The sequence below is a fragment of the Psittacula echo genome, assembly GCF_963264785.1.
Source record: "Psittacula echo genome assembly, chromosome: 5".
Lineage (NCBI taxonomy): Eukaryota > Metazoa > Chordata > Aves > Psittaciformes > Psittacidae > Psittacula > Psittacula echo.
The window spans coordinates 87571443-87595783 of NC_137739.1; the positions used below are offsets into that span (position 1 = coordinate 87571443).

Genomic DNA, 24341 nt, shown 5'->3' on the forward strand with positions numbered 1-24341 from the left:
CGAGACTAACCAGGAAGATGTCCTTCACTTACTTACTAGGTTATGTATTTCTACATTAACCTGGAAGGCAGACATACCCCTTCTATGTGTGCCCTCTACAAAAATCCTGCCACTTCACACTTCTCTATATCCCCTTTTCCACACTTTCTTTCCTGTTATGTTTCTCACCTTCTTTCCCTGCGATCTCTTGCCTGCCCAATGAAACTCAGGGCTTTCATGTCCCTTACACAAGCTCTTTGTGCCGTTAAAGCTACACCATGCAACAAATGCAGCCTTTCACCTACTTGGCCACAGAAGAGAGTCTGTTCTCCTCTCATTGCCTTGCTGGTTTGTGCCCTTGAAGCCAAACAAAACCTAGCACAAGTGCTCCAGAAAGCCTTGACAGCACTACAGGCTGGGCTGCAAGAAGATGATAGCAGTGGGGGGGGGGGTTTGATAAGCACCTTTTGGTGACTTGGCATTAAGTTATTACACAGTTATTGATGTGAAATGTCCAGATGGGGAGTTCTGTGTGCAGATTTTACACCTGTGTCCATCTAACATGAGCCAATTCCAAAATATACCCATCTCCATACTTGTTTCTCAAGAGGTAGGACTTGCTCAGGCAAACGGACTGTTCAAACCCAGTGTTTCCACATGTAGACAGCCCTGTATAGATTATCCATGGCTAAAGTAACCAGCTCTGAAGCATGAACTTCCATGGACTGATTGATAAAGCTTGTTGTATACAAAATAGGTGCCAATTTCAATAGCACTATTACATTGCTCTTGTGGAGCGGTCACCTGGTGGACTATGACCATCAGACGACACTGTGAGTTACCAATCATACGTATCATTATCTCCACAAGTTAAAAGAAGTCATGGCTTTGAATCTAGCTGTGGACATAGAGGACACAACCTTTAATGAGGACATTGAACAAATAAAACTAGTTCATGAATTTGCAAGTTAATTTTCTTCCCAGAAATCTGGCTTTGCAGTGGAGCCTCCCTACTTTCATACAGTAAAATACCGTTAAGTGAAGCTTGAAGAAATGCAACTTAAAATAATCAATTATATGTTTTCTTATTCCTTTCTCTATGTTGTCCAGTGGCCCTTTCCATCTTCTTAAACATCTCTACGTTCCTCAGTTTTGCAATCTTCTTCTATATGGGATTATAAAGTCATATAGCTTATAGCTTGCAAAGGACCTCCAGAGCACTGCAGCCCAACCAGTATAACCTCCTGGCTCAAAGCACAGCTATGGTCCCTCTCAGCATAGTCACAGAAACCAGAGAACCAGATCTTCAGCTGCCTTTAGCAGGAAAATCATCAGGATTCACCAGTTTACAAATGTACATGATTTTACTTTGCAGGAAGAACAGAGCAAGAGATGTTGCATTGTTCTGAACTGCTGCCAGAAGTGGAAATATGAAAGTAAGCCACATTATCCAATAGATATGCTATAAATTACAGCTGGAAAAGAGCCAGTGATAGATCTTTATCTGCACTGATTCTCAATCAGAGGTCTGCAGACTGCTCGGAGTCTGTAAGCCACTGTGTAGGAGTTCCACAAAGATGACTGAGAAATATATCTACAGCACAGTTGTTTCAATTCACTAAACATGGATCTCTCCCTAAGACAACTATATATATATACACATATAGAATCATAGAATAGTTAGGGTTGGAAAGGACCTTAAGATCATCCAGTTCCAACTTCCCTGCCATAGGCAGGGACACCTCACACTAAACCACGTCACCCAAGGCTCTGTCCAACCTGGCCTTGAACACTGCCAGGGATGGAGCATTCACGACTTCCCTGGGCAACCCATTCCAGTGCCTCACCACCCTCACCGTAAAGAATTTCTTCCTTAGATCCAATCTAAACTCCCCCTGTTTAAGTTTGAACCCGTTACCCATTGTCCTGTCACTACAGTCCCTGATGAATAGTCCATCCCCAGCATCCTTATAGCCCCCCTTCAGATACTGGAAGACTGCTATGAGGTCTCCACGCAGCCTTCTCTTCTCCAGGCTGAACAGCCCCAACTTTCTCAGCCTATCTTCACACAGGAGGTGCTCCAGTCCCTGATCATCCTCGTGGCCTCCTCTGGACTTGTTCCAACAGTTCCATGTCCTTTTGATGTTGAGGACACCAGAACTGCACACAATGCTCCAAGTGAGGTCTCACGAGAGCAGAGTAGAGGGGCAGGATCACCTCCTTCGACCTGCTGGTCACGCTCCTCTTGATGCAGCCCAGGATACGGTTGCTTTCTGGGCTGCGAGCACACACTGCAGCCGGCTCATGTTCAGTTTCTCATCGACCAGCACCCCCAAGTCCTTCTCTGCAGGGCTGCTCTGTATATATATATTTAGCTGAATCCAGAATTCATGGCATATATAGGCCTCAAAGCTGTTTGAAGAAGGAGGAGAGCAACCAAAAAACCCAACCCCAATGAAAAAAACCCAAACAAATAAAACCAAACAGAAACAAAACAAAACCACAGCCAAAACAAGGACAGAAAATGAGAGAGAAGGAAAACCATCTTCCCAGTGGCCAGCCAGGAACAGAAGCAATGGGGTCTTCCAGAAAACTGTTGTCTTCTGGATGTTCTGTACAGTGGAGCAGGGAATCCACAGAGCAGTTTTCCAGTAGTAACAATACAGTTTTTATCCAAACCCACTTAAACCCATTGCTGAGATGATGCTAGCACTGACCGGAGCACACTTCATAAGGGGCAGAAATTGCATGCTCCATGCACATGTAACCTACACATGATATTGGGTATGTAAGTTGTTTATCTGTTGTATTATCCAGCATGTTCTAAAGTTATAAACTAAAAGCTATGAAGCAAAGGGTAAAAGTACAGTGTAAGAAAGGATGTTTCTCTTATCCATAGTTATCAATTTTTAGGAGAAACAAGGCAGAAAAACACATCCAAATGCATCTGTGCAAGGCCCTGAGGAAAACTTGGTCCAGGTGTGTGGTTACAAGGGAAAAGCAGGCTACAGAGGGAACATGTTTAGCATTACAAAGGTTAAAGCATCCAACACGCTATGCAGAATCTCCTACAAGATTAAAATCCTAGAATTCAAAGAACTCAGGACAAAAACTTTCCAGGTAAACCTTTCCCACATCACAAGCAATGAGCTTCAGGTCCACCTTAATGTAGCGTCTTGCTGACATTTATTGTTGTCCTTGTCGGAGGTCTATTTTGAACCAAGCTAAATAAAACTAGCAAGTCTTAGGAAAACATTCCTTTCATTTCTGGCTTTCCTCACCCCCGCGCCACAGGAAAAGACTGTTTATGGCTGGGGCTGGACAGAAGCACAGCAGCACCAGGACTGGAGGCACTTCTGGTTTCAGGGAAGGAGGTGGTCTCTTATCCTATGCTGTCCTTCAGCAACAAGATATGATAGTGGGCTAGAGAGCAAATAAACAGTGTGAATTAAAACACTGGATCCTTAACTATGTGGATTCCTTCCCCTGCGTTTTCATTCCAGGTCGGAACATAGTGCTGTTGAAAGATGAGATAAAGGTCTGAGCTACTGGAAGGCAGTGTTGCTCCTATCCTAAGGCTTGATCATACAACAGAACTCTCTTAGGGAATGCAGTCAGTACCCCAAAACGTTTTAACATCTTGTATATTAAATTTCCTTAGACTCAGCCAGAGCCATTGCAGAAAGGATTAATAAAAACTCCACTTATTAATGCAAAATGGTCACAAGAAAAGACACCTATGGCCAGGAGAGCTCTGGATCACAACTGCCTTGCCCTGGAAATCAACTACAGGTACCTTCAGGCATAAAAAAGGCAGCAGTGGAGATCCTGTGCCATTGTTTCTGCCCTTGCACCACAACACCTTGTGTAACTTAATGACAGAGATTGGTTTATAATAAAGATGCCCCAAGGCAAGGAAAAGATGGCACAGTCCCACCTAGTAATGAGAGCATCGCCCTAGCTCTCGAGCTTTGCCTGCTGTGAAACTGCTCTCCCTGGGACAAAAGGAAGCTGTCAGGTCTGACTGCCATCCGGTGGGTAATTCAGCATGACAAAATAGAGCAAAACAGCGCTAATTCCAGGCGGAGTAGCAAGAATCTGCTTTCTAAGGTCAATAGCAAGAGGTGAGGTGACAGTTCTGGGAGAAAAGAGAACGGGGGGGGGGGAGAGAAAAGGAAAAGGGGAAAAGGGGAGAAAAAGGAAAAAATAAAAAGGGAAATTAAAAAGGGAAAAAGTAAAAAAAGAATAAAGCAGAAGGGGAGGGAAGGGAAAAAGAAAAAAAAAGATAAGAATAAAAGGGAGAAAAGGGAAAAGGGAAAAAGGGTGAAAAGGGGGAAAGGGAAAAAAGGGGGGAAATGGGAAAAGAGAGAAAAGGGAAATAAAGGGGGAAGAGGGGGGAAAGAGGAAACGGGGGAAAATGGGGAAAGGGGGCAGGAAGAAAGAGGGAAAAGGGGGGAAAGGAAGGAAAAGGGGGAAAATGGGGGGAAGAAGAGAAAAAGGGAAAAAACGGGAAAAGGAAAAAAGGGGTGAAAAGGAGGAAAACGGGAGAAAAAAGGAAACGGAAAAAAGAGGGGAAGGGAGAGAGGGGTGAAAGGAGGAGAAAGGAGAAAAAGGAGGAGAAGGGGGGGAAGGGGAAAAAAGGGGGAGAAAAAGGGGAGAAAATTAAAAGAAAAAAAAAAGAGGAAAAAACCGGGAAAAGTGGGGTTTGGGGGGGATGGGATAGAGAAAGAATAAACCCAACAAACAAAAGGGGGGAAAGCTTTTCAAAGCCGGAGCCAAAATCCCGAGGCCAAGAAGCTGAGGAGGAGGAGCAGCAGCAGAGGGGTGCCCGCCCCCCCCCCCCCCAGCCCCGCGGCCCTCCCCGGTGCAAGCCCTTCGACAGATCGGGCCGGGCCAATGGCCGGGCCGGGCGCTGCGGCGGGAGCGGCGGGATTGGCGGCGGGGCTCTGCTGATCCCGGCGGAACCCCGGCGGGACCGAGCGGGGCGGGGGGGTGCCGGGGGGAATGCCGGGGGGGGGGTGGGAAGGGGCCGAGCTTCCCACTAAACGGGGCTATGTGCGAGGAGAAAGTGCATCAGTGCGGGAGGAGCAGCGTAGGGGGCACTTCCGAGCAGGCGGTGGAGCGGGGAGACGGCGGGGGCCGGGAAAGCGACAGACAAAGAGGAGGGAGGACATGAGCGAAGGGAGAGAGCAGGGGATCAGCTGAGTTAAACCGCGCGGCAGACGCGTTCCTGTGGAGAGCCAGGGACAGGTTGCGTGTGTCCCCTCTACACCCTTTCCTTTTTGGGCGTGAAGACAAAGCAGCAAGTGGCTCCATGGGGAAAGGTGGGGAGAAAGGAGGGGGGTCGGGGGAGCCGGAGGCGCAGCTCCGCGTCTACACCTGGGAGGAGATCCAGAAGCACAACCTGAGGACGGACAAGTGGCTGGTGATAGAGCGAAAGGTTTATAATGTCACCAAGTGGGCAAACAGACACCCGGGGGGTCAGCGAGTGATCAGCCACTGGGCCGGCGAAGATGCCACGGTAAGGACCCAATGCACGGACATTCCCGCGGCTGCATCCCGGCGCTCAGCAGCATCCCCCCCCTGCCAGGGCACCGCCTTCCCTGTGCTCCCCAAGGAGCGAGCCAGCCGCCTGCTTCTCTGCCCCCCCAACCTCTCTAACACTCGCTGTACACCCAGCTCATCTCCCTCGCTGCTTTTAGGAGCGCAAAGGTTCGTCCAAATGGATGCAGCTCCTTGGCTTGAGCCATGACAATTCGCAGCATCCGCAAGACCTGGTCGGTAGAGATTGCTCTGCTCTGCTTTAAGCCTCGCTGTTTTGTCTTTGTCTCTTGTCTGTGCTGTATCTGGAGCTCTAAATTCAGGAGCAGAGCATCCCAAATCCCCCCTTCTTCAGTGTGTAGCTTATGACATGCAGATGCACAGCAGCCAAGCACAAGAAAGGGTTAAGGAGAGGCCAGGCTGTGTTTCAAAGTTGTTTCTGTGAGCTTGAAGTTTAAAACAAGGAGCTTTTTAGCTTTATTTTTTACCCTAGGAAAGAATCCTCTGGAGAATTTAGCTACAGGTTTCCACAGAAAAGGGCAAAAAACCCCAGCCTTTCGCTAATGCTCTTCCTAGCTGGGTTCAGCCACCTCTCATGTTTCAGCAACTTCAAAACCCCAACGAACAAATCCATCCAAAACAAACCCATCCAAACAAAACCCCTTGAAAAAGGAACAAATTGCCTCAGATTGTTGTCTGCACCCTGTTCAGAAGCGCATCTGGGAACATCTTCTCTCCCCAGGGTGTTATTAGCCCCTAGTTAATAAAATGCCAACTGCCTGGGAGCTTTTCCAATACCTGTGTAAGGGCAGGAGAGGCCAAGCTGCAGCATTAACTGTTCATCCCCCACTGCTCTTAACACCTTAGCAAGGAGGAGGCTCTGTGTGTGACAGAATTAATTGGCAAGATTTACTAACCTTTCCTTTCCATCCGTCTCCATTTGCCTGTCGTCTGTGGCTATTTTCCATTCGTTTCCTTGAAGCATTCATTTCCATTCATTTCCTGAGATGCCTTTTGGTATTCCTGTCCCCCTTCCAGTAAATCCTGTGAATGAGTAGCTTTCTCCCTCAAAAAGATAGGCCAGGTTTTACTTTCAGCTGCTTAAATGCAGCCCTGCTGAAACCAGAGGAGTTTGACTCCTATCCCCAAGAATTTAACTCCACTATTTCCACTTGAAACCAAAAAGCATCTGCTATTGCATTTGTCTCCAATCCTTATCAGGGAATCATAGAATCATAGAACAGTTAGGGTTGGAAAGGACCTTAAGATCATCCAGTTCCAACCCCCCTGCCATGGGCAGGGACACCCCACACTAAACCATGGCACCCAAGGCCTCATCCAACCTGGCCTTGAACACTGCCAGGGATGGAGCATTCACAACCTCCCTGGGCAACCCATTCCAGTGCCTCACCACCCTCAAAGGAAGGATCACAGGTTTCTGATTCTACTTGCTGCTGGCCCTCATCAGATCCACCTTCCCACTGTAGGTTGCATCCCACTATAGTCAGAGCACACTCTATGAAGGCCTTAAGAATACTCTGAAATTGTTAATCACAGCTCTGAGTGCTAAACCCAAGTTGGCATCTGTTTTCCAGCTTTCCTGTGGTGAATAACAGTTTACTGCCAAAAAGAAGTCTCTCATTCAGGGTGAGAAAGACTTAACTAGCAAGTTTCAGTCTGTGTTGCAAGATATCACGACTGGAAGAGTTTAGGAGGAGGAAAAAGCAAGGATAAAACTTCAGTTGAACGTGTTTATGTTCCTAGTTTGTACGTGGCTTCCATCTTTCTCAGATTCTCCTCAGCATCATGTGCAGCTAGGACCTCTAGTCCAGCAAACATAGAACCATAGAATGGTTTGGTTTGGAAGGCACCTCAAAGCTCATCTAGTTCCAAACCCCTGCCATGGGCAGGGACACCTTCCACTAGAGCAGGTTGCTCCAAGCCCCTGTGTCCAACCTGGCCTTGAACACTGGCAGCGATGGGGCAGCCACAGCTTCTCTGGGCACCCTATGCCAGAGCCTCAGCACCCTCATACTGAAGAATTTCTTCCTAATATCTAAGCTCTTCAGGTTAAAGCCATTTCGCTTGTCCTGTCACTACATGCCCTTGTAAAAAGCCTCCCTCCAGCTTTCTTGTAGGCTTCCTTTAGGTATTGGAGGGTAAAACCTCAGCATCTTATCCATTTACCAGTCCTCTAGAGGATCGGGTGTATCCATCTATTACAAGCTGCCCACTGAAACACTCACTGAGCTCTGCATGTATGCCTGGCCACTCTACCTTGCTTGGTGTGATACATGAGCTAATTCATCTCAGGATGCTCACAGGACAAGCTAACTGAGAAGCTTCCAGGATAGCTGTCATGTTCTGCATGCTCAGCTCAGGTTAGGGGTTTCCATGCTAGCTTATGCATGAGTTTCACCTACACATACTTACAACACTGAGCGTTCATTCATTCATTCACTGAGACAGCATACTACCCTGGGACAACCTGTCCTGGTATCACATCATGCACAGTTGCCTTCAGAAAATGAAAGGTGCAAAGGCACCTTGCAGTCTCTCTGTTCCAGGGAGGTTCAAGGATGTGAAAGAACATCCTTGTACTGACTGCACTAAGCACTTCAAATGCTCATGTACAGTTCATACCTCAATAATACAAAGCTTATTAGCCAGTAGACCACAAAGGTGGGAGGTTAGGTGTAAATATCATATGGCACTTCCCAAAGACTATGTTATGCCTTTTGCTTTTTATCTCCTCTAGGACAGAACTGAGGACAATTCCAAAATTCAGATAGTGTCTTATATTCGGGACCTATATAGCTAATATAAATGAGATATAGTTAATAAAAAGCAATCCTGTGTGATGATGGTAAGAGCATTCAGGTGATGTTTTTCTCCTGCTTGGAGGCTATACTGGAAAAGCCCATTCTCTATATATATCAATGACATACATGTGTATTACTTGTCAGTGAAGATAAAACTTTCCTGCTGCCAGCATTTCCTTCATGGCATAGGCTTGTGATGGAAGTGGAAGATAGGTAACGTAGTTTTGAGTAACAGCTGTGTTTTGGCGTGCATGACGGCATTTCTGACCGGTTCCAACCTTTACTTTTCATTCCATCCATAAAAAGTGAGGGTATTGAGTTCAGAGGCAGAACTCTCCCTGGGAAAGTCATGTCTGAGCATTAGTAAACATGTTTAGAAAACAGATGGGTACTGGCAGGGAGGCCCCAGGTAGACAAAAATACCTTCTAGGTGGTCAGGCAGAAGCTGCTGTTCTGAGTCAACCCCAATTTATACAACAGGAATCAGTGGGATCTCAAGGCAATACCTGGTCAGTCCTCCAAGGGCTTTTTCTTTAGTTTAAATAATATTGAATTAACATTCTTTAATGCTTCTCATGTGTTCACCCTCTCCCTCTTTCCCCTTCTTCCCCCTTTTTTTGCCCCAAATTGCAAAACCTTGCAGCAGGTACAGTCAGCTCTTCCAAACTCATTCTGCTCACACATTTCAGTGGTATTTATGGGGCCAAGAACTGAAAATGATGCAGTAGCTGAAGGACTAGTGAAAAAGGCTCAAGGCTGGTCTGCTACCAGTTGTAACTTTGTGCAGCTCAGGCCTTTAGCGTATTATTCCCTCTGTAGAAGGGAGAGGATGGCGTTCCTTAGCCTCAGATGGGCTGTGATGGTAGCACCAGAGAGGGTGAAGTATGCTAAATTATGGTAAAGCAAGTTAGGTTCCTCAAAGTAGAGAAAGAATATGGTGACTTGGGACAAGTATTTCTTTGGATGGGAAATTCCATTTGTCTGCAGCTCTGGAAGCAGCTTTGCTCATTCATTTTGGCACCAATGAAGTAACACCAGAGGCTAACCCAATGCAGTCAAAAAGTCTCACTTGTGCCAGGCTAAATTTTACCAGTGATGTGTTCCTCATGAGAGAACATGGACAAATTGATCCAAACATCTCCCTGCAGCAACAGGGATCACTTTGTCTATTAAATTGTTCCCAAAGGGGATAGTTTGGGTACTGGCATGAGGAAAACTGGTGCTTTACAGCAAAAGTGGACTTCAGTTTCATTTCTGGTATTTCAATTTGCCTCTCCCCTTGAAATGATATTTCCCCCCTTCTTTCTTCCGCCAAACTCTGGCATTTTATTGCTTTTTAAATCTTTAAACCATTCCACAGGGTTTTATTTCTCTCCTGCACCTGTAGAAGCTCTTCTTTCCCCTCACCCCTTGCCAATGCTGCAGCTTTAACTTCTCATATATCATTTCTTTAACTTCAAGTTAAATGGCTGAGATCAGCTTTCACTCTACCTCCTTATATGCCTCCCACAGCAAAACTTCTATGGTGAGGGTATTATTCCAAAGCTCAATCCAAAATCTTGGAATGAGGTGAAAGTTCCTATTGATTTTGGTGGACTTTGGGATCAAGGTTGTTGGCTGGTATTTTTGAACACCAGAGCCAGACCTTTGATGGAGGTCAACTCTCAGAAGGGTAAGGTGGAAACACTGAATACTGACCAGTCTGTGTTTGGAGCCAGAAATGAGATTTCAGTTGGTCTCTGCAGTTGTTAGGCAATGAGACAAAGGTGGAAAGGCTGAAGCATGTTACTCCTTACTTCTGTTTTTGACTGATTTTGATGTACAAGTCTTAGCACTGTATGGAATTACATGTTTATACCTCTCCTGGGTGAATTCCTAGAGTTAACTCCAGTTTTGTGTAGTCAAGAAAAGGATGTGGACAGAGTAATAGTTTCTGATCTTGATCAACTTTCTGTTCCTACCACTGTATTTGTGACTAGAATTCAAGCCATGTGAAAGGAGGGGTAGGCAAGATCTCACTACCAGCAGCAGATGCATCAAATAAATGCTTCCATCAGGCATCTGCAGGACATAGCTAGACAAAAAGCATGTGGAAAGGGGAAGGAGTACAGAAAAAGAAGAGCCAGGCAAACTCATGAATGCCAGGATCCAAAAGACTCTACAATCAAGGTACTGTCCTTTCCTATTAGAAGTCTTGAAAATATGTAAGGAAAATAATATTCCAGCTGTGTTTCCTGCTTTTCCAGCCTCAGGATTATATGGCACAGGATTTATTTCTCAAGTTTCCTCAACCTTGTTGAGTTTCATCCCACAATTAGATTCTGTTGCTGAAACTTAACACATTATTTACGTCTCTTATCACATGTTGGAGGGGCTTCAGTAAAATGTACCCAATATTCAAGGCATGCACTGAATAGAAAATATAGAAGCAGCCTTGCAAAAGGTTAATGAGCCTCTTATAGGGACAAGCAGCCATATACCACAGCACAGTAGAAATGACAAGAAGTCTTATCATGCATATTGATAACTGTAATCTCTTCAACCTGCTTAGCATTATTCACAGTATCAGTAAAGTTGCTTTATGGTGTAGGTCTCTTTTTGAATATGGTCCTAGCCACTGCAAAGTTTGATAGCAAGCACTTTAAAGCAGTTGCTTTAAAGCTTTGGTATACAACAGAGTTTTTGGGTTGATTCCTTTCTAAGACATTTTACTTGGACTTGCATGGAGGTGGAATTGCCTGTATATCTAGAATATGGTTCTAGAATAAAGAAAAGTTAAGGTAGCATTTGGTTACTCATCTTAGAGAACAAAAGGAGAAAGGCAGTCTCCAAAATGAGGAGTCACCACTTTTTCCTTAGCTATGTTAGTGCCTCTGCAGGTCTGGCCAAACCACCAGCAATACCTTATGTATCTGCAGTCATGTCCAGGTGCAGTCACCCCCTCTTTTGAACTGCCTCCTCCAGACAGCAGACTTTCAAAAGGTATTTATATCCTTATGGGGATTTGCACAAATTACTCTCTGCCTACTACCTTCTAAGGGAATTAACAGGATTTAGGTATTTAGTTGCTTAGAAAACATTTCTTGTGGTGCCTTTCACCATATGGCTACATAGCATCCCTGGTCTCACCATTTGCTTGCTACTAGATAAGCAAATTTGTCAGCCTTTAGTAGAAGTACTACACTGACAATGATAACAGAGGTGGAAACCACTCTGACACACCTCTTTCATAGTAACATAGTGGGAATGACTGCAGAGGACAGTGCTGGATATGGATGGGAATGACGCAAGTAGGAAGCAACAGCTTACTCCTGAATCTCACACAATTACTCCTATTCCCACTCCAGGATGCATTCCAGGCTTTCCACATCAATCCAACCTTGGTGCAGAAGTTTCTCAAGCCGTTACTTATTGGAGAACTCGCTCCAGGGGAACCTAGCCAGGACCGAGATAAAAACGTGAGTATTTGTTTCTGAGCTGGGGGTTCTGATGGGCATGTTCCCTATTTTGTTCCTTTTGGGATGTCCTCCAGGTCAAAGGCAGATTATAAAGCTCCAGAGAGGGAGAAAAGTGGTCCATGACTGAACATCCCCATGTAGCAATGTGCACATCCCAGTATAGATTAAAAGTGTGTGGAAGGGAGGTGCCATATTCAGACTGGCTGTACAAGCCTTTCCTTTCCCTTTCTAGTAGCCCAACCCAGGAGTCCAGGCTGGATAGATTTCATACTGAAGGGAAATGGGAACTGAGACATGTGGACTGGGAAATGCGCACCACCTCTTGGTGTCCCTTCTGCTGTTCCCTCCCTGGTGATCGAGCTCTAAAACACATATTACCACTTGCCTGTTATGGGGAAAGGAGTAGGCAGAGAAATCTGAAAAGAGTTCCAAACAAATTGCTCACTACGTCAACAAGACTTGAACCTCTTCACTGTTCACTCTGAAGCTCCCTTGACAGACTAGCTCCCAGGAAAACACATATTTGAGACTCAAACTGGCTTATCCTGCTGAGACCAGTACCAGCAAAGCTCTGGAGAGCTGCCACATTTGTGCCATGCATGGCATGAGCGGTAGGCACCTATGGGTTAGGAGAAGCAACTTCTCATTTTGGTGGCTGTGCTTAAGGAGCAGCAACCCAGCAAGCACCTTTTCTTTTCCCACTCAGCATCCTCAGGGCAGCTCTGTATCCCTCCCAGACAGTCTGTTCATCAATTATTCAGGCATAGAGCATGGCATGATTAGCTCTTGCCACGAAACTCAATCCTGTCCCCTTGTTTGTGACTAGCCATGATTATGATATATCTGTATCACTCACAGTAGGAGAGACAATGGTGCTTTAACCCAGGAATGCTTTTCTTGAATGATTGCATAGTACCTGACCCACATATTAAATAGATGATGGGTGCTCTCATATTGAGTGCTAATCATCAGAGCCCTGGAATTATGCATAAGTAATAGGACCACATTATCTCTTTCTCTAACCGTCTCTTTAGTACTTGTAAAGCACATTCAGATGAGAGTCATCAGCTGATGAAACTCTCAACATAGCCAGGTAGTGCTGCTGATTCACAGCAGAAGGCTTGAATTACTCTCTTAGCTCAAGGTGCCAAAGGTCAGGATGTGGGCTCAGACCAGCCAGAATGTTTATTCACAGGGCAGTGCTATGAAAAGCTAGAATACAGGGTGAGTATGGAGGCAGGTTCTTCCTTCTGGAGAAGCCAACCAACACAAAAAGCAGCCAGGATGCTTAGCACGGAATTCAGCCTTAGACTTCCTTAGGCTCATTCAGACTTACTTATAAGCTTCACACTGTGTCTTCCATGTCTTTGCAGTCCCAGCTGGTGGAGGATTTCCGGACCCTGAGGAAGACGGTAGAGGACATGGACTTGTTCAGAGCAAATCCTTTGTTCTTCTCTCTTTACTTGGGCCATATTATTGTAATGGAAGTGTTGGCTTGGTTAATGGTTTCATACTTTGGTAATGGCTGGATCACAACTCTCATCCTCTCCTGCATCCTTACAACTTGCCAGGTGAGAAATAGTGGGCACTGAGCATATTGGCTCCTCAAATCATTCAGAGAAGGCCAGTTACTAGAGCAGAACATTCACATCAGTGAAAACCATTCCCAACATATCTGCCACTGTGGTGCAGTGGCTTCTGGCCACCCCTAACCACTGGCAATGGTGGCTCACACATTTTTCTCTTTGGTCTTTCTTTCCACATGTTGATGGACTTCGTAGTGTTAGGCTTACGGTTGGACACAACGATCTTAAGGGTCTTTTCCAAACAATGATTCTATGATTCTGTGTTCTCCCCTCCAGAATGAAAACCGAGATCTTCACCTCCTCGCTTCAGTTAATTCCCTCTCTTCCTTACACTCAAAATTAGTCTTCTATCTCAATTTCCTTTTGTGCTTAACTCTGATTTCAAACACTTGATTTCCTTCCATCCTAGGCCCAGGCAGGGTGGCTGCAACATGATTTTGGACACCTCTCTGTCTTTAAGAAGTCTTCCTGGAACCACATCGTCCACAAGTTTGTCATGGGACACCTGAAGGTAAAGGACTTTATGGATCCAGCACACTGTGGAAACAAGTGCAGTCACTTTGACTATGTTAAAGCAGGAAACGGCAGCTCTAAGTCTTTCTATAGTGAGTAGATGCACAGTGGAGAAGTTAGTGACCACTGCACATGGTGCTGTTGTGCAGAAGAGATAAGGGATCCTAATCATGGCTCTTACAGAACACAGTAATTCCACAAGGTTCAGTGGAACTGCACCATTTTATAGCATTTGAGGACAAAGCTTATTACATTGCATAAACATCTGTTTTAACATCCTGTCACGTTTTCACCATGCTCTCCACCATCCATTCAAGATGCCTTCAGAACTTCTGTCCTCAGCAAGATCCATTCCAGGCTTTTCAGCATCTGCCTTCAGGAGGAGCTTATAGGGGGTGGGACACAGGTTTGCTCATTCTCTCAAACCCACTTCATTTTGACTGGTTCCAGTAGATGGAAACCAGTGCAACAATTAGTAAGACAGCAAGAGGGCTTAATGCTGGATTTGGAAGTGTCAGGTTAATGGTTGGACTTGATGATCTTAATGGTTTTTTCTAACCTAAATGATTCTATGATTCCATGAATACTAATCACAACTAATAAGCTATTAATAACAACTTCACATGTGGGGAAGATATGGTGACATGCAACTCAGAGTGTATTTATTCCCTGTTCTTTCAATGTGGATGATCCCTAGTGAGGGGGTAAAGCAGCCCTCTGAATCCAGCAGTCTCACAGCAACTGACACCTTGGCCACTTACTGCTTATTGCTGTCTCAAAAACGAATAAGAGCTTGACCATAATCTGAGTTGCACCATTGTAGTTTATATTAATGAATGGGTAATCCTACCATTAGAGGAGCTATAGTTTCCCATGGTCTTGTATCTGCCCAGGGTGCCTCTGCAAACTGGTGGAACCATCGTCACTTCCAACACCACGCCAAGCCCAACATATTCAAGAAGGACCCAGATGTGAACATGCTGCATATTTTTGTCCTTGGAGATACGCAGCCTGTTGAGGTAAGGGAAAGGGGGTAAACCATGGAAAACCATTGTTCTAAAGGGTTTCAGAGACTGCCTGTGCAAAACCAGGAGTTTGCTAGTGTTGGTAGACATGACTTACAGTCAAGACTTGTAGGAATGCTGGAAAGGGAAATGCTTCATCAGGGGATATCGTCTGTCTGATGAAATATTGTCTGATAGGAGTTTGCCATCACACCCTCCCAAACCTTGGTCTGAAGAGCAAGACTGACTATACCATTCCCTAACCATTTCCTATACTGACCACAGAAGAACACCTTATAGGGTAGCTCGGGAAAAGCAGTGAAGATGGGATTGGAAAGAAAATAGAAAGCCATTAAAGACAACTTCATCCTGTTGGCTTGAAATACCAACATGAGAGGAAAATATTGTGTTCCTCAGTACTTCATCAACAACTTTCCAAAACTGATCTTCCATTTCCACAGAAAATATCTTCCAATATTAGTCAGCTCTGCTGTGCCCCCAACAATCTGTACAAGGTCCTCTCCACTGAAGCCTTTGCCATGCAGTTAAGGGGATGTTGCTTGCATAAGCAGTAACTTCTTCCTTTCTTACATTCCTTTCTTACATTAACTACATACTGACATGGTGCACATGGTAATGTGCAGTAACAGTAACAGGCTGTGTTAAGGGATTTTAACTCAATCTGTCCTTCTAGAGCCATAATATTTACTATCTATTGCTTAAAAACCTACACAAAACACTTAAACCATGTATCATCGATGATCTTTTTTCACAATGGAAAGAAGATCTCTGTTTTTAAAAACAACAAACAAGCCTAGGAACACAAAGGCAGAAACATTTGCAGCAAAGACAACACAGGGGAATACAACATGAAAAAGTTAAGGGTTTCTCAGCCAGCTTTTGTACTATTGAGAAAGTAACTCCAGACACATGTAGGGGACATACGCACTGGTATATGGACATGTATAGAGAATGTCTTGCACACAGAATATTAGAGAGGCAGAAGGGCTCTTCTATGTGACTAAAATGAAAGTCTTCTCCTGGGGTGTAAAAAAGCCCCTATCAAGAAGATGTAAATCAGTATTGCACTCTAAAATGTGTGGGGACCACCCATCGGTAAATCTTGTGCCTGGTAACTGGATTTAAAAGCAGACCATGATTGCAGCACTTAAAGGAAAATCTGAGGATGTCAACATTTATGACAAGGAAAACTGGATCTTTCTCCTATAAAATATATGAATTATTAGGCCAGCATCAGTCTATCCCAATACTCCTTCATACTTGCATATAACCCTTTTCCAGACGATGCTAAAAAGACAGCCTTTCAGAGCCCAGACCAGAGTGAATGATGTGCCTGATATATTGGTGCTATAAGACTTACCTTCATGGAGAAGTTGTTATGCTGGAGGCAAAAATGCAGGTTCAAAGCAATCCAGATTCTCCATGCATTAGCTCCTTGTGTGATCACTCTTGGAGCTCAAAACAGACACTTCTGTATAGCTGCAGATATTTCACTATGGAGATGAGTTTAGGAGACCAGGTGCTGAAAAGAAATGAGAACCTGCAAAAATACAATAGAAATTATGTTCATATCAAGCTAAAGACTTTTTAAAGGGATTTACATCTATCACAATTACAAAGTTGATGTATCTAACCATACACAACCAAGTGGTGGTGGGAATTCAGGCAAAACTCTCCGCTCAATAACTAAAGAAGTATTGCAGAGAATCTTCTCTTTCATGTGTCATAATCCAAGCCTGAGCTTTCTCCTTTGTGTTCTGCAGTATGGCAAGAAGAAGCTGAAGTACCTGCCTTACAATCACCAGCACGAGTACTTTTTCTTCAGTGAGTATCTGCCCTGCACTCTTCCTTTTTCCCTGAATTCCAGTGGACCTTTCCAGCCCCTACTGTGTTAGCAGAGCAACTCCTAAAGTCTCAACTCATCCTCAGGACCACTACACCCTGAGCAGGTCCCAAAATCAGTTCAGTGTATTCTTCAGTGATACCCAAGCACCTTGAACATTGCCAGCATGGCAATTCCCAGCTAAGACTGGGAAATAACTTCTGTGTGAGATGCTCCATGGGAAAAATGCATGTTGCCATTGCTCTTTGATAAGTCAAGATGAATGGGTGTGCAGCAGAGCCTCCTTTCTCCAAAGAAAGGCAACCTTTCACTGCTCTCACCAGTGCTAGGCAGAACCAGAACCAGTTCCTAACCCTAAGAAGTCCTAGGTTTCCCTAGACCCAGTCCTATATCACTGCTCACTCACGGCACACACCTTTCCACCCCTCTGATGGCCAAAACCTTTCCTTTTGCTTTGCAGTCTTCCCACCCCTGCTCATCCCTGTGTATTTCCAAATCCAAATCATCTCAACCATGATCAAGCACAGGTTCTGGGCGGTGAGTGAAATGTTCCTTAGATCTTCATGGGGTCTGGTTGGCTCATAAGAAATCACACTTAAGTAGGGAGGGAGGCCAGTGGGCAGGAATCACACTTTGGTGCATTAATTACCCAGTGTCCCTAACGTCACCAACAAGGACATGTTATATGAGATAGGCAAAGTGATGCCTAATGTCTTCTCTCTTCCCCTAGGACCTAGCCTGGGCCATCAGCTACTACATACGCTACTTCATCACATACATCCCATTCTATGGCGTTCTGGGATCCCTGTTTCTCCTCACTTTTGTCAGGTAGGAGATAAAGGGCATCCCTGCTCCTCTCCTCTCCCTCCAGTGCCTGATGAACTGGCTCAGCTCTGCTCTATCCCACAGGCCTTTTAGGTTCTTTGCAGTCATTGATCTCACTGTGTTATCTTGCTATTCCCACTGCTTCACTTTCCTCTTATCATCTCCCAATCCTACCTCCCTGCAGCAGAGCTGGTTCTGGGGCTCAGCATCTTTCCCTGCCTGCATCTTCTCCCTTGTGATGGTCCAGCCAGGATTCTCCCTTCTTTCCCTGTTCCCTGTTCTTACATGCTGCCTGATCCCAATACACGTGTGCATTTTTTCCACTTTGGTCAAGTCTGGACCCCTCCAGAGTGCCTCAGGCCACCCTCTTTCTTCCCAGCTTACCAGGAAGGTGATTGAAGAGCCCTCCTGAGCACTGCATGTGCTTCCCCTGTAAAAGAAATGCTCACTGCTTCCCCCACTGTGGAAGACTGCATGGCCTGTACACTGGCTAGTACTAAGGGATGACATTTAGTCCCACAGTCAGCACTAGTTTTAAGGGAAACATTTAATCACAGTGAAAAATATTTTCTAAAGCCAAAATTTAAAGTAGCTTTTTTGAGTAAAAGAAATTACAACAAATGTACAAAACCCTTCACAATATCAGAACTTTTGCCTTCACAAGGTTGAATGTCTGTAGCTTCAGTTTTCACAGTTTCAAACCACTTTGGAACTAAGGAAAAGAGATTGAAAAGACACACATGAAGTGCTCAGCCAACCTTTTCAGTCTGAAATCAAGCTGAAAAACTTACAACTGACCCATTATTCCCAAAGGTTCCGTATTTGGATTAAGCTAAAAGTACAAGAGGCAAAATTGCAAATTCAGATCAAATGCTCTTTCACAAACAAGCCCAAAGACTAGAACAAGGATGCTTCTGTACAACTACTTTGTCAGCATACATTTAATTCTCAGCATAGAGAAATTGCTTTGGATAAAGCGAAGAAAGGGCATTTCTGTAGACTATACAGATGCTAAAAATGCAATTATATACCATAAGCAATAAGCAAGCTGCTCTAAGGTGGTACCCAGGCCAGGGCAAAGTTAAGACTTAACACTATAGGTATTGAGAGAGCAAAGGGAAGCTAGGAGCTCCAGTGTGCTGAGCTCAACACTCAGAAAGCTAACACCAATGGGCAGGTGGATTTTGAAATGAATGTATATCCATCAAGCAATGGGAAAGATGAAAACGGTTCTGAGAATTCCAGGTTCTGGGAAATCCATCACAGAAGCGATTCACTCTGGTTTGCACACAAAGAGAGGTATCTACTTCAGTACCTCAGAGAAATTCTCTCTGTTAAGTCCACTCTATTTACCTCCTATCCCAATATAAATTGTTCTGCTTTCTTGCCTGTTTGTTTGGAAGGTTTCTGGAGAGTCACTGGTTTGTGTGGGTCACGCAGATGAATCACATTCCAATGGAAATTGACTCCGAAAAGCACAGAGACTGGCTTAGCTCTCAGGTAACTGGGAAGGGAAAGGATACCCCTGATTCACCCCAAAGTGGATTAGAGATTCATATAGAGAGCAGGCAAGAAGCTTAACATGAGCTGGCTTCAGTGTGTGCTCACAGCCCAGAAAGCAACCGTATCCTGGGCTGCATCAAGAGGAGCGTGACCAGCAGGTCCAAGGAGGTGATCCTGCCCCTCTGCTCTGCTCTCGTGAGACCTCACTTGGAGCATTGTGTGCAGTTCTGGTGTCCTCAACATCAAAAGGACATGGAACTGTTGGAACAAGTCCAGAGGAGGGCCACGAGGATGATCAGGGGCTGGAGCACCTCCTGTATGGAGACAGGCTGAGAAAGTTGGGGCTGTTCAGCCTGGAGAAGAGAAGCTGCGTGGAGACCTCAGAGCAGCCTTCCAGTATCTGAAGGGGGGCTATAAGGATGCTGGAGAGGGACTCTTCATCAGGGACTGTAATGACAGGACAAGGGGTAACGGGTTCAAACTGAAACAGGGGAAGTTTAGATTGGATCTAAGGAAGAAATTCTTTACGGTGAGGGTGCTGAGGCACTGGAATGGGTTGCCCAAGGAAGTTTTGAATGCTCCATCCCTGGCAGTGTTCAAGGCCAGGTTGGACAGAGCCTTGGGTGGCATGGTTTAGTGTGAGGTGTCCCTGCCCATGGCAAGGGGGTTGGAACTTGATGATCTTAAGGTCCTTTCCAACCCTAACTATTCCATGATTCTATGTGTTACCTTTATCGCCAGGTACTAGTATATGGTCTCTGTCCATGGTGCATACCAGAAAGTTGTTCTCTCAAGCCTGCAATACTGATCAAGACATTGAAATCCAAAATTCTGTAATTAAATTGACAATCAAAAGGTTACTTTAGATTTGAGGCAGCACCAGGTTCAAGAAGCATGACCTGGCTTTCCTGTGTGCTGTATTTCAGCAGATACATATGAGGAAACAAGAGCCCCAACGAAAATCAAAGCTGAAGGGGAGCTCAATATATTCCTCAAGTTTATATTTCAGCAATAAGGATTGAAATGAAAACCAGATGCTTTCTACCTCGTTTTAATGCCTCAGGGGCAGATAAATCCACCCTGCTGAAAGGATACCTCTTATTTACAGTGCTCCAAGTCCTATCCAGACCTAGAGGATAATGAGAGCAACTTTGGCACTGGCAGTAGAAATTCGGTATAGCTCTGTTGAGAGAAGAAATTATCTTTCTTAGCTAGTATATAGTTACTATCTGTAGTTGTTAACGGGGCCTTGAAGGTGAGCTTTCAAAGTCAATTGCTCTCCCTTGTGCTAAATATGCTAAAACACACACACAAAAAAGGTGCTAAAAGCGCTATTTAGGAAAGCACCTACACATTTGTTTAAATTAAGCATGTGAATAGAATCACTGAAGGCTTGGGTGTATTCAGATGTTCACCTTAAGCTTTTGCTTAAGCACCTTATGCAACCAGAATTTGTAGGTAAAGAGGTTGTGAGAGTGAGAGATTGGAGAGGGGGCTTATAAAAGAAAGAGAAATGGGGAAAGAGGGATAAAATGTGTTTGTGATAGAGGGAGATAAGCCTCTTATATGGTTTTAAGATGCATCTTGGGAAGGGTGAGTAGCATATACCTCCTATGGTTATGATGTAGAAATCACAGCTTAGCCACAGTAAAAGAGGATTTTTAATAAGACTACCTAATTTTACCATCATTAATAGCAAGAGTAGTTAAGATTTCCAGAATATTCAGACCTTGTACTTAAGGCAAAGTGGGCAATAACTAGATGGGATTTGGAAAGCAGCTTTCTGTGTCCATGTACTTTCCTCCCCTGTTTTCCACCTTGGTACTGTTGTTAACCATCTGATTTTCAAAGGGAAGGGGCTGAGATTTATAAGTCTATACTTGGGTTGCTAAATTACTTGTCACCAAATGTCCATAAAGTGGCTCCTGATATTGTCCCTTTTACCATGGTCAGCCCAACAGTTGACAGTAAGCCCTGAAAGGAGGATTAACGCTCCCCTTGCTGCAACCAGCTACCTCACAGCAGCAGTCTTGTGCACTCTGACAGCTCGGTAGTGCAGTAAGACCCAGATCAGCCCCTGCCGCAGGCAAAGAGGAGCTTGTTCTGATTTCAGGGTGAGGCTTCACTGCTCTTCACAGCTGCTTTCTTGCCTTCCCAGATGGCAGCCACCTGCAATATCGAGCAGTCCTTCTTCAATGACTGGTTCACCGGGCACCTGAATTTCCAAATTGAGCACCAGTGAGTATGGACCCAGGATCATTTGGCCACTACCAGGTTGTCACAACACAGGACATGAGGGGAGGGAAAGTCTGCTAAAGGCACACGTGTGGGATGGGGCAGGATCTTTGGAGCCCTACCACATGCCAAAGAAAGAGAGTCCAAGAATACTGGGGGTCATAGTCTGCTTCTACTACAGACATGGCATCTTTTCCTGCTACCAAATACTTCAGCTTTCACTATCACACTTTTAATTTGGGGTTTAAATGAGAGTCAGTGGTACATTTCTACCAGTTACAATGGTATGGACTCAAATTCTAAGCTAACTGCTGGAATTTGAATATCCAACTTCCTCTCCCCTAAAGCACTTCAGTGCTTTACAGCATCTGGCATCTGTGTGGGAGTGCATATGCTGTTGGATACCAGGTTCCAGGACAGAGATTAAAACCAGGGCCATAGGGACAGCCTGTTGCTAGTGACAACATCGAATGTAAAAGAGCATTGAACAGCACAGGGCAATGTGATCCCAAATCCTTTACCTGATTTTCTGCTTCATGAGCTTCCAGAGGTGGGAAAAGAGGTCACTGGCAATTCAATTCAGCAAGAAACATCTAGTACTTCCCAAAGGAAATGGGCAGGATCTCAGCAGCCTGAGGCTGTTTCCTCACTCCTGCTTCCCCTGTATTGCATTTGGAGTGTCCTCTCTTGCACAAACTGCCTTTCATTGTCTTTCTTGAGCACAGCTTTGTTCTGAGGCATGGCAGGAGAATCAAAGCATTCAGTTTTCATAAGCCTCCTTGAAACAGAGGACCGTAAAGCATGGGTATCTCTGTGCCTCTCCTGTCTGCTTATACAGCTCAAGGAGAAGGCATTAATAATTAGCTTCTATGAGGAGGCAGCCAGAGATGCCCATCCCTTGGGTTCGGTCTCTTGTGTCTTCTCAGGTTTGTTTTCTCTTTTCTCTATTCAAGCCTGTTCCCAACAATGCCACGGCACAATTTCTGGAAGGTAAAACCTTTGGTGAAGTCATTATGTGCCAAGTATGGAGTCCAGTATGAGGAGAAGCCTCTTGGAAAAGCATTTGTAGACATCGTTGGGTAAGGCCCTTTTAGTATCATCTGCAGCTTGTAATTCATTGTTCCATGGACATCCTGCATTTTCTAGAACAGAGAATTCAGGACACTATAGAACCTTCAGAAATACCATGGCAATATGTTGTACTCCGGTGTCATGAGGTTACTAATCTTCATATCATAGTCCAAGGAATAGCCACAGCAGCATTGACCCACAGCAGAGATGACAGAGCTCCACTGACTTAGTGGACTAACATCAGGTGACAGCAGAAGGAAATCTGCTTCGATAGGTGATGGGGGAAGAAACTGTCCCCCAGAGCAGCTTCTGCAGCCAAAGTACTATCATCAAGTACCAAATACTTGGTGTTCTAACCTGTGCTAACCTGATCTAATAGAGACTTTTTGTAAATGCTCTTCTGACACCTGGTGATTCTTGCTTTTAGGACCTGGCAGTGTATCTTCAGGCTGCAAAATGAGATGAATCCAAGGGGAATGAGTATCATTACAGACCGTGCTGCTTCCCATCTGAGCCCTGCCGGCAGCAATGGTCTATTCCCTATAGGCACAGCTGAAGACTAATCTAATAGCCCTTGCCAGGCAGACTATGTGTTAATGTTTCTGTCTCAGTTACTCCAAGAGGAATAATTCATGATAGGGAACATGAGAAAGTATTCTGCAGTCCAGATCTCCACTTGCAAACCATTGTGTGCAAACACACATTAAAGCTGATTGGCCCCACCATTTAGAAGAGCTAAAAGCTGATTCAAAACCTCCTTTGCTCTTCTCATCCAGTTAGCACAGGACAATGGATGCAACACTGGGACCCAGCAGGGTAATGTCCAGCATCCCCCTGTATAGTGCCCACATCCCTACAAGAGTTCTCACAAACCATCTCAGCAATTACTTGCCCTGGTTGAAGGCTTTTGTCAGAGTGGAAATGTTCAAGGCCAGGCTGGATGGGGCTTGGAGCAAGCTGCTCTAGTGCAAGGTGTCCCTGCCCATGACAGCGGATTGGAACTGGATGAGCTTTAAGGTCCCTTCTAACACAAACCATTCTATGATTCTATGACTTTTGGGGACACATCAGCTCAGATCTGTCACATAATACTTGCAGAGTTGATGCAGATGGTAAATTCTGTGTAAGAATTCCCAGGGAGAAGCAGGGAAACACCTTGAGAGGTGCAACATGGTGAGCACAGGCAATTCTGCTCTGCTGTTTATTCAGGGCCAGAGGGACTATGAATAACAGAGTGGGCATCAGGTGGAGTTCTTGCTCACTTTGGCTCTTCTTGCTATACTGAGGAAAAGCATTTGGTGTCTTACGGACTCATATTCAAGTTCAGTTACAGGCTCCTTTGTAGGGAAGAAAGGACAGAGGCAAGATTCACACACCAAAAAAACCTTTCTTCATTTTCTTTCCACAGGTCCCTAAAGAAATCTGGAGATCTATGGTTGGATGCTTACCTCCATAAATGAACATGAATCTTAATGGGGAGGTGTGAGTGACAGGGAGGGATGGCGGGTGTACGGGGGGGAAATCACACACATGTCTTTTACTCTCAGATCTCAGTCTGTATCTACATGCACAGTTGGAGGGGAGTTTCCTGTCTTGGCAGCTGCTACTGGGGATGGGCTCAGGCAACCAGTTTAATCCAGACAGATCTAAAATGTGCTTCAGAGGAGGAAATGTGATGCCAGTATTGCACAAAATGGAAGGTTGGGAGAGGATGGAGAGAAAAAGTGTTTAAAAAAGGGGCATTAAAATCCAACCTTCACCTTCTGTTCATAAAATTCATTCTAATTCTACCCAAACCACACAAGCCCCGATTCAGATGCTCTCATGAGTGTTGTTAGGCTTCAGTGAGCATTTGCAATCCAAGGACACCCCAGTCAGCTTCTGCCTCTTTCCTCTTTCCCACTTTCGTGTATAAGAATTGCTCAGCCGAGAGTTTCATT

General features: G+C 44.9%; 1 protein-coding gene across 1 annotated transcript; it reads left to right on the forward strand.

Moving 5' to 3' along the window:
* Positions 1–3156: 3156 nt before the first annotated feature.
* On the forward strand, positions 3157–23861 carry LOC308221559 (acyl-CoA 6-desaturase-like; the record flags this gene model as incomplete). The annotated part of the gene is made up of 12 exons (XM_080618687.1): positions 3157–5500; positions 11690–11800; positions 13174–13371; positions 13796–13897; positions 14793–14918; positions 16688–16748; positions 17228–17304; positions 17498–17595; positions 18996–19092; positions 21254–21333; positions 22284–22409; positions 23810–23861. The coding sequence occupies exons 1-12, from the start codon at positions 5294–5296 to the stop codon at positions 23859–23861; spliced, it is 1335 nt and encodes a 444-aa protein (XP_080474813.1). The 5' UTR covers positions 3157–5293.
* Positions 23862–24341: the final 480 nt, after the last annotated feature.